This window comes from Panicum virgatum, chromosome 7N (assembly GCF_016808335.1).
Source record: "Panicum virgatum strain AP13 chromosome 7N, P.virgatum_v5, whole genome shotgun sequence".
NCBI classification, from domain to species: domain Eukaryota; kingdom Viridiplantae; phylum Streptophyta; class Magnoliopsida; order Poales; family Poaceae; genus Panicum; species Panicum virgatum.
Genome location: NC_053151.1, coordinates 30,986,063 through 30,996,148, shown reverse-complemented (window position 1 = coordinate 30,996,148; position 10,086 = coordinate 30,986,063). Strand labels below are relative to the sequence as shown.

Here is a 10,086-nt window from a genome sequence, read left to right as displayed (position 1 = left end):
TGAAGGCCACGCACGCCACATGATTGACAGCCAAGGAGATCTCACGTGCAAGAGAGATGGCCGCGCACACACACCATACAAGATTGACAGACTACTAGATCTCACAGACAAGCTAGAGAACTATACGTTCTTATATTCATTACAAAATACTGTATCCCAGATCTGATGATCGAGCTTATATGATACGCTAGAGATGCAATAACAGTAAGTCAATAACCTAACACATAATATATAATACACATGCGGTTCATGATGATAGATGGCCGGCATTTTGCTACTATATGTAGTAATGGAGGTGCCGGCGGCGATAGGGCAAACCAATCAGATGCATACTATGCACTAAGGCGGCTCTCTCAGCTAGACTCTGGTTGATTCCATATTCCAAATGGCTGCGAGAGCCGCCGCCGCCGCCATGCCCGGCCTCCTCCTGCTCCCGTTTCTCCTTCTAGCTGCTGCTTCCGGCGCCGCCCACGATGCAGCCAGCACGCCGCCGATCAGCCGGAAAAGCTTCCCTGAGGGCTTCGTCTTCGGGACGGCCTCGTCGGCCTATCAGGTAGAAGAATTGAATTTCACTCCTATTTTCGCGCGCGTGTAAGAGCTTTCTGGCCGGCTTTCCCTTTCTTGCCCAGTACGTAGGAGACCATGCATGCCAAAAAACCCCGACAAGTACAAGAGAGAAGCTTCAGATCGAAAGGGCTGTCCCAACAGCATAATGAATTGAACTGATGGATGGAGTTCATGACCCACGGCTCAATTATTGTGTCAAAGAACAGAAAGAGGCCGAATTATTGGGTCATGAATGGAGTTCATGACCCACTTCGCTTTTATTTGTTTTGTCCTGACCACCTGAGTTTATTACTAGACTGAATTCTCATTCCTATGCAGTATGAAGGTGGTTTTAACGAGGGGGGCAGAGGACCAAGCATCTGGGACACCTTCACCCACCAGCACAAAGGCACGCGTGCTTTGCTGCCTATCGATCTGTTTCTCTATATGAGAAGCTTAGTTTCCTGACAGTACTAAGCCGGGCTTAATAAGCAATGAACAATTTATTAGTTTCCTCACACGGTATTTCGGTTGTTTACAGAAAAAATCGCTGATGGAAGCAACGGGGATGTAGCAGTTGACTCCTACCATCTCTACAAGGTGCCTGCCTCATCCTCATGAGCATGAGCAATTGAGCATGCATATTTTACAGTACCAAATTAAATTAAACATGTGCAAATGTTCAGGAAGATGTGCGCCTCATGAAGGACCTCGGGATGGATGCGTACAGGTTCTCCATATCATGGAGCAGAATTCTTCCAAGTACCTAACTTTTTATCTTTTAATTTCTCCATATATAAAGTTTTTTTACACTGAGCTAATTAATTCATTTATTCAAACATTGTATATATATATATTTAAAAATAGAGGGAGTTTAATGTTTTCATAAACTAGAAGTTCCAAGTTGATAGCATGTTCTTATTATGTGTTAGCAAACTGTTTAGCCGTGCACGCCAAGGCTTTCGCCTAGCTTGCTTTGATCCCGGGACTATATATGCGCAGTTGAATACATTGCTCATTTGCGCGATTTCAATCTCTATCATTAATTCATTATGAACATGCATGTCCTATGGCATATATAACAGATGGCAGTCTGAGCGGTGGAATTAACAGAGAAGGTGTCAATTACTACAATAATCTCATTAATGAGCTCCTCTCCAAAGGTATGCGTGTCAATTTCTACAATAATCTGCAGATGGCAGTCTGATCAGCTCCATTCTTTATTTCACCTTATAATTATTTGGGATATAATCCCTGTGCATCTGCAGGAATGCAACCCTATGTGACCCTTTTCCACTGGGACACACCTCAGGCATTAGAAGATAAATATGAAGGATTTCTTAGCCCCAATATTACGTAAGTGAAAGCTTAAGTTAACCTTGAAAGCAACAAGATTGCCGTACAGTAATAAATATGTTAGAAGACTGCTAACTGCACTGAAGCTGTTTATTTTAACCGGATTTGTTAGTTAGTTGATTCTCGAAATCAGATCATTGGAATTAAAAAAAAACTGCCGCTTTCAAAATTATTATATATATATAATTGTACCAAAATCCGTACCATTAACCACAAAAAAAGGTGATGTTAACATCTTCGCATGGTACGACAGCAATTAAAAACTACTAACAAATATGGTGTGTCCTAACGAAGTCAACGCCTTCCTCTCTATCATGAATTGCATTTGAAAGCAACAAAACTAGAACATCAGCATAAGAAAAAAAATTAATTTCCTCTAGGTTCAGTAGTGTCACCACTGCAATTTGTTATTGTTTCGCTTACGAATATCTCGATGCATACTGAAAATTACTGAGTACCTGTACGTTAAAAATGACTGTAAATGAATGTCTCAGAATCGACTACAAGGACTATGCTGAAGTCTGCTTCAAGGAGTTTGGTGATCGAGTGAAGCGCTGGATCACCTTCAACGAGCCCTGGACCTTCAGCTCATCGGGCTACGCAGTCGGCTTTGCAGCCCCAGGTCGGTGCTCGCCATGGGACTTTGGCAGATGCAGTGCTGGGGATTCAGGAAGGGAGCCTTACATCGTGGCCCATCACCAGCTTCTTGCACATGCAGAAACAGTTCGGTTGTACAGAGAGAAATACCAGGTGATGATCATGCACCCATCACGTTCTATTTACGCAGAAAATTTGGGTTGGGAGCCCCATATTTGTCACTTCTTGGCGCTTGGGAGCCCCAGGTGATGATGCACTTTACAAATAAAGTGAAAATTTTGATCAACTGATGAACTAATAAATCCTAGAGTTAGTCATTTAGCCCTAAATGGCCGGACAGCATAACCTTAATTAGAAATGCTTCTCGAATTCATGCAGCGCGTGCAAGGGGGAACGATTGGCATAACTCTAATCTCGCACTGGTTTCTTCCCTACAACCGCTCCATAACGAATGATGCTGCAGCGAGACGCGCCATAGAATTCATGTTTGGATGGTAGGTTCGTCTGTGGCTCATGCAATCTCATAGTCAAAGTTCGGAAGATATATATATACCTAGCTAGTGTCAATAATCTTACTAATGTTCGTCCAGGTTTATGGACCCTCTTATCAAAGGTAACTACCCAGCAAGCATGAGAGGATTGGTCGGAAATCGCCTGCCGAAGATTACCGAAGAGCAATCCAAGTTGATCAAGGGTTCGTTCGATTTCATTGGACTCAACTACTACACTACAAACTATGCTTCCCCGCTCCCTCCATCAAATGGTCTTAACAAGACCTACAGCACTGATTCTCAAGCAAACCTTACCGGTGAGTCCGGGTCTCTAGCTACTATGTTCAATCTCCTATTCTTCACTTACCATGTTAACACCCTCTAATTAATTATAAATAGGTGTACGGAACGGCGTTCCTATAGGCCCTCAGGTAACTCAAGATTATTCTGAGAAAATACTAGTGGTAATTTTATTCGCCTCACCACTTTATGCGCAACGATTCATTTCCGTGAATATATAACATGCAGGGCGGTTCATCTTGGCTCTACATCTACCCTCAAGGGTTCCGTGATCTGCTGCTGTATATAAAAAAGTACTACGGCAATCCGCCCATCTACATCACTGAAAATGGTACAGATCTCGACACCATCGATCCTATATATTCCTTGCTAATACGGTTTAAAGATCTTGCAACCAAGTCAGAATTACAGTAAAACTTTGAATAAGTTTTTCTCCCATGTCTACTTGAGAAAAGTAACACTCGATCTACTCCTATATATTAACCCAAAGAACAGGACTGAAACTACCTGAACATATACGTACGTTTCCATTTTCTGCACTCTAGGCGTTGATGAAAAAAACAACAAGAGCCTGCCACTGAAGGAGGCTCTCAAGGATGACACTAGGATATATTACTATCGCACGCACCTCCTCTCCATGCTAAGTGCTATAAAGGAGGGGGCAAACGTGAAAGGGTACTTCGCGTGGTCGCTGCTGGACAACTTCGAGTGGGCGAACGGCTACACGGTCCGGTTCGGGATCTACTTCGTCGACTATAACGACGGGTACAAGCGGTACCCTAAGAAATCTGCCTACTGGTTCAAAAAGTTCCTCGAGAAATGAGCATGAACAAGATGCGCTGGGACAAATAAATGGACCGTGAGGTTGATTTATGTTTACCCTGAGAGAGTGTGCTGCAATAAAAGGGTCCACATTTTGTTGCAATTGTATGTGGATTGATGAGTGTGATGGAGATGAGCGCTCATATGCTTTCTTTGAGAGGAAAAATAAAATCAAGATCAATGTACGAACAACTTTCGGCTGAAATAAATTGGGAATTTGGCGATCTTGCCCTTGTCTGATCTTAAATAGTGATTTTGCTCTTATTTTTTGACTTGAACGAATTTACCCCGCTTTATTTTAAATGAAGGCTCCGTTTACCTCTATTTTTAACACTATTAGTTGGATGCCCACTAAAACAATAAAATAAAATAGAGAAAAACTCCAAGCAATGGAAAAAGATCGTGGTACCCTTAACCCTATCCAAATGTTCCATACTCTATTATCCCCAAAGTCACGTTCCAGATCTCCCTCTCTTGTACCCTAGCACAAGCGAGGGGGCAGCTGCCGCACAGGCGGGGGCGGGAGAGCGCAGGCGCCTGGCGCGGCCTAGGTGAGCACCTGCTCGACGTGGACGGCTCAACAACAGCACCCGCAAGATAAGCCTAAGAAGGGACGCGAGAGACGCAGAGGTGGGCACCTCGCACCGCTAGTTCCACCAACCTTCCTGATTTTGCCCGCACCAACGATCTCAGGCCGTAGAGGCTTGGGGTGCTGCTGCAGCCTTCAGCCTTGCTTCGTTCACCCCTTTTTGTTTCAGGCAGTCCTCGCGACGTCGTGAGCGGTTATGCATCACTTCACCTGATGTTCCACCAACCATTACATGAAGAAATATTTGCCGTGTGTGGTTAATGGGCTGCCAGACCAATAATCTGGATGCACAATTTATTTAATTCATCTATTGTACGCTCGGTCTGGTGCACTGATCCGAGATAGAGAACAGCAGTGCATGCATGCAAAAAAAAAACTAGTGATATCATCCCACAAGCAAGAAAGTTTAGAACATAAAAATATAAATATTCAACCGTGTATCCAAATTAAATTTGTATTGCACCATTATCTTTTTTATGATAACATCTTCAAAACAAGACTATACTTGTCTATATTTGCATGATTTTTTAAAAATGTTTTGTTTTATACTTAATAATTAATTTCGGCTACTGGGAATAAATATTTTAGCAACATGAATAAATGAATATTTCTAAGAATAAAAAGTTAAACATAACAAACAAATAATACTATACAACAAATAAGATATTACACATCGTGAATTTTGACCGTGTAGAATAAATATATAATGAAAAACAAATATCATGAACAAATGGGTCATCATCACAGAACAAATTTAAGCTACAAAGCGAACAAATAATTTGGTGTTGTGAACAAATTAGTTACACATAAATAAATAATTTTATATAGAAAGAATAAATTATTAAATAACTCTACATGACACGTACACAACTTACATAAATTCTATACATGATTAACAAGTTCGTTAATAAAATCTGAAAGAAAAAGTAAAAAAGGAGGGAAAGAAACTGAAACTTAGCATCACGAAAAGGAAATGAAAATGAGAATAAAGAAAAAAGTAAATTATTATGGAAGGATTCCGTGGTAGTCTCTGACTCCCTCCAACTCAATCAATATCAAGAACATGTCATTAGCATGGGGTTTGGTTAGGCTTGGTGCCTCATCATATTTTGGATCGCGAATGAATGAATCTACATATGAAAAGAAATATACTAAATCTTGTAGTGATTAAATATATAATTCACAATAAAGTGGTAGAAAATAAAAGAGTTTAAACTAAAATCAGTCATATGAACTCACGTAACAAATTTGGATGCAAAGTAACCTAACCTACAAAGAAAAGAAATAGAAAAGGTCATAAAAAAGTCATGTAAAATACAAAGAAGGAAAATAATAAAAGGGAAAAAATAAATAGAAGAAAAACATGTTAAAATTGAGAAGGGAAAATAATGAAAGAAATTTTTTGGTAAAAATAAAAAATAAGGAAAAGAAATTAATATATACAAAAGAGAAAATATGAATTAAACCAGAAAAGAAGAGAAATTAAATGAATAAAACGAATTATGATATGTATTGTGAAATGATTGAATTAAAAAGGAAACATAAAGAAATAGAAATTGGAAAGTAAAACACTAGACAAGAAGAAAAAAAAGAAAACAAGAACAAAAAGGTGCTGTCACAACTGGGGCCACGGGATACCCGACGTGGTATAGATCTAAACAAGATATGAAATGAAGCATGTCCCATACCAATATGTCATTTAATGTACTCGAATAGATCTAGAACTAGTTCGTATAGAAAAAACTACTCGAGTAGTATTCGAGAAAGACTTCTAGACTCGTATCGATTTAGGGTTTCATGTAACCCTGTTCCCTTAGGCTATATAAAAAACTAGCAAATAGAATGCAGGGTATTGCGCATCTCGCTATCCGAAATTGTTAAAATCTTTGTGTTGTTTGCACCATGATGTCCTAATCTCGGTGAATCTCTGCCTAAACCCTACCACCTTAGGTATTCCTAAGGGATCTCTGTGAATCTCTGCCTAAACCCTACCACCTTAGGTATTCCTGAGGGGATTTACTGGTAAAATACCAACAGCTAGCGCGTAGGGCGCTCACCGACGATCCCTGGTGAACTCGATGCCTATCATCATCAAATTTAATTATTCGGCATAATCATATTGGATCTCTGCTGACCAATTGAGGGTAGAAGCGGATCGATCCACTACAATCACGGCTACCACCAGATGGCGACATGGGCATATTATATTAATTGGTAAAGATCAGCGCGCCTGATTAATTAATCTGTGTGGAGGGCCGCCATTTGCTTCAACTTGGAGCCACCATCAACCGTGATTTCTGCCTGTGGCTCGTGGGTCAAGGCAGAGGCAGCTCATAGGGATGGCGGAGCAAGAGCCTCGGTTCCAACGAGCGCTGCACCAGACTGCCAGGCTCACGCGAGCCGGTGCGGCCCGTTGCGAGCAAGGGGCACGTGCGCCCGCAAGACTCCGACGTGTAGTTCTGACATGGAGGTTCCACGTGCTCCACGAGTTTCAAGAGTTTCAAGGTGGGGAACAGGGAAAATCAGCGTCAACCTTCCTGCTGATTTGCTGCGGCAAAACATATATTTGGAAGCTAATCACTACTGGTACACCAAGGAAGCTACCAGCAAGGATGACTACTCGACTACTCAGCACGGCTCCTGCTCGCACCAGCGATACACTAACACGCCGGTGGTACTTCAACTACTCATCTCGGCTAGTTTAAACTAGAAACTAGTTGAGGACAGGTCTCACATCATCATCAACCAGTCTGAATCGACTCCGACTGGTCGGGCTCCATCAACAACCGTCACGGCTTCGTGGACAAATCGTCCACGAGTCATGCTAAGTGACTTATACCTTTTCTCGACTTATTTTTCACCAAACCAATTACTTTGTGCATAACCCGCACCCTCGCCGATTATTTTTGCACGCCGTGCTTTCTTTTTGTGGCATGACAACTATCTTTTTCTACATATCGTCTCATCTATTTTTGGTCACTAATTCGGTCAGGTACATTTCCTGCCCTGATTCGTAAAGCCTCCGAGTTCTCGGTTTTGACCTAAGTGACTCATGCATGCATGAGCATCTACATCGGGACCAGTTCACTAAACGTAAGGGGTGGGCTCGGGGGGTTTATATGGTTTAGAACAAGAGCTTTGTGTCGCCAATTTAATTTGGTATCTTCGTTTCTATTGCTGAATAAATTTCACTATCTTTGTTCTTTCATCGGCTACTGCCGATCATGTCGTGCATGCCCCCGACTGCTTAGCTGGTCTGTCAGTCGGGCTGCCCCATTTACTAGCTGCGCTCCGCGTGCAATCTGTTTTTCATCATGACACAGTGTAAAGATATCCGAAAGAGTCGTGTCGACTCTGACTTCATAGTCCTTGCCCGACCCCACATCTCTCTAGTAATTCCTGAGTTAATCCGTGTGGCTCAAGCTCTAATTGTGAAACCTCAACTCTTGCACTCCGCGTACATGTAAGCCTTCCGAGCAATGTAGCCTATGGTAAGCCGTCCTCTCTGTGAGCAGTAGTAAGAAAGATTAGGTGCATAGCGAGACAAGGCTAAGGTTGCATGCGCATACTACTCGGTGTCTTGCTAGACGAAAGGGGGATTCACACACATCTTTCATACAACCATAAACTTCAAGAGTTGTTCATTACGAGTAAAACTCGGTATCTTTGTATTATTCTACATAATGTATGCATTGTATTTTTTTTTCAGATTGAGCTCCAGTTCTCTCAGTACATCTACGATGGCTTTGCTAGCTCCCAGGCTTGGGGGCTGGCACCACCAACCACTCCGCGTGCCCTTGGTGGCTCGTCTAGCTCCCAGGCTCGGGGCTGGGTGCAACAAAACACTCGGCAGGCCTTTGGTGCCTCATCTAGCTCCCAAGCTTGGGGGATGGACGCGACTTCGGCGGCTCGTCTGGTTTCCATTCTCAGGGTTGGGCGCCGGAAACAACTAGATGTATCTCTAGTGATCTGTTTAGTCCCATGTTGAGCGCGAGGAGATTTTTGGGAAGATTGTGTGATTTAGCCATTTTTGTCGGGGATTTTATTTATTGCGAGAAAAGGGGCTTTTAGAATTTCTAGGCAAATCACATCGTAAAAACAAACTCACATTGCTCTGAGTTTGCCACAACGTTTGGGATCCTTTTTTCCCCCAAATCTGGAAGTTTGGACTCAAGACTCGAGGGCTACTTGGTATATGTCATCTGCGATTTGTTTTTCAAATTTATTTGGAAATTGAAGGATTAAATTCAAGATTTGAGATGGACCCTCACCCTGAATTCTTCGGTTCAATCTAAGGCTCGGGGGCTACTCCATATGGAGTGCGATTGTTCATCACACCCCATGTATGATGTATGACGATTATTTCTAATGGGCTTCAAGATTACTCGAGCAAGAGCACCACGCAGCCTAAGTGCAGTTCAGGAAGTACTCAGAAGGTGAGTTCGAGGCGAAGTACAGGGAACTTGAAGACGACTTCAAAAGTACTCCAAGACCTGCAACTACACGGCTACGAAGAGCTCGGGGGCTTGTATGACTAGGGGCCATGCGATTCCTCGCTTGGCGTGGATCTATACAAGATATGGGATGAGGCATATCCCATACCCATACGTTATGTAATGTTCTCCGATAGATCTAGAACTAGTCAGTATAGAAAGAAACTACTCGAGTAGCACTCAAGAAAGACTCCTAGGCTTGTATCGTTCTAGGATTTCATGTAACCTTATCCCTTAGGTTATAAGAGTGAACAAGGACCCCCTCCAAAGCATATACAACCCTCAGTCAATACAAACCACCAAATAGGATGCATGGTATTACACATCTCGCTGCCCGAATCTGTCTAAACCTTTGTGTTGCTTGCACCATCATGTTCCTTATCTCGGTGACTCCCTACCTAAACCCTAGCACCTTATGTAATTAATGACGCAAAAATCCGCAGATGGGATCTCTCCCGTCCACATATGCTAGGGCCGGGAGATTTTCTTCACTCCGAAGTACCAAACCCAGATGGGTACACTTGTGGTGTGCGCTGGCGTTGTCAGACCCAGGGCAGCGGGACTGCTCATAGGCATAGAATGTTCTAGAGTAAGGGATAGCGCATGGATGTATCTTACCTCTTTTGCAACTACCCGAATAGGCGTAGAACTAGCTGCAGTACAAGAAAACTACCCGACCATATTGTAGTATGACTCCAACTGTATTGGGCTAGGATTTTCCATGTAACTCTGTCCCCTGGAATATATAAGGGCGGGCAGGGACCACCTCGAAACACATCAACACCTAAGGCAAAACAAGCAACCACACAGGATGTAGGGTATTATGCACCTCGCGGCCCGAACCTGTCTAAATCCTTGTGTTCCTTGCAGCATCGAGTTTCAGAGCTAGTCG

General features: G+C 42.7%; 1 protein-coding gene across 1 annotated transcript; it reads left to right on the top strand.

The window, feature by feature from the left end:
- Positions 1-274: 274 nt before the first annotated feature.
- On the top strand, positions 275-4,348 carry LOC120681834 (beta-glucosidase 12-like). Its single transcript, XM_039963472.1, has 12 exons — positions 275-553; positions 886-955; positions 1,088-1,146; positions 1,233-1,308; positions 1,632-1,709; positions 1,815-1,902; positions 2,397-2,652; positions 2,878-2,993; positions 3,090-3,307; positions 3,390-3,421; positions 3,519-3,621; positions 3,836-4,348. Exons 1-12 carry the CDS (start codon positions 386-388, stop codon positions 4,111-4,113), a joined length of 1,542 nt encoding a protein of 513 aa, XP_039819406.1. The 5' UTR covers positions 275-385; the 3' UTR covers positions 4,114-4,348.
- The last annotated feature ends 5,738 nt before the right edge of the window (positions 4,349-10,086 follow it).

Coding starts and splice junctions, on each gene's coding strand:
- LOC120681834 (XM_039963472.1), top strand. CDS start 386: ATGGCTGCGAGAGCCGCCGCCGCCGCCATGCCCGGCCTCCTCCTGCTC. Junction 956..1,087: donor CTTCACCCACCAGCACAAAG/GCACGCGTGCTT, acceptor GGTTGTTTACAG/AAAAAATCGCTGATGGAAGC. Junction 3,622..3,835: donor CATCTACATCACTGAAAATG/GTACAGATCTCG, acceptor TCTGCACTCTAG/GCGTTGATGAAAAAAACAAC.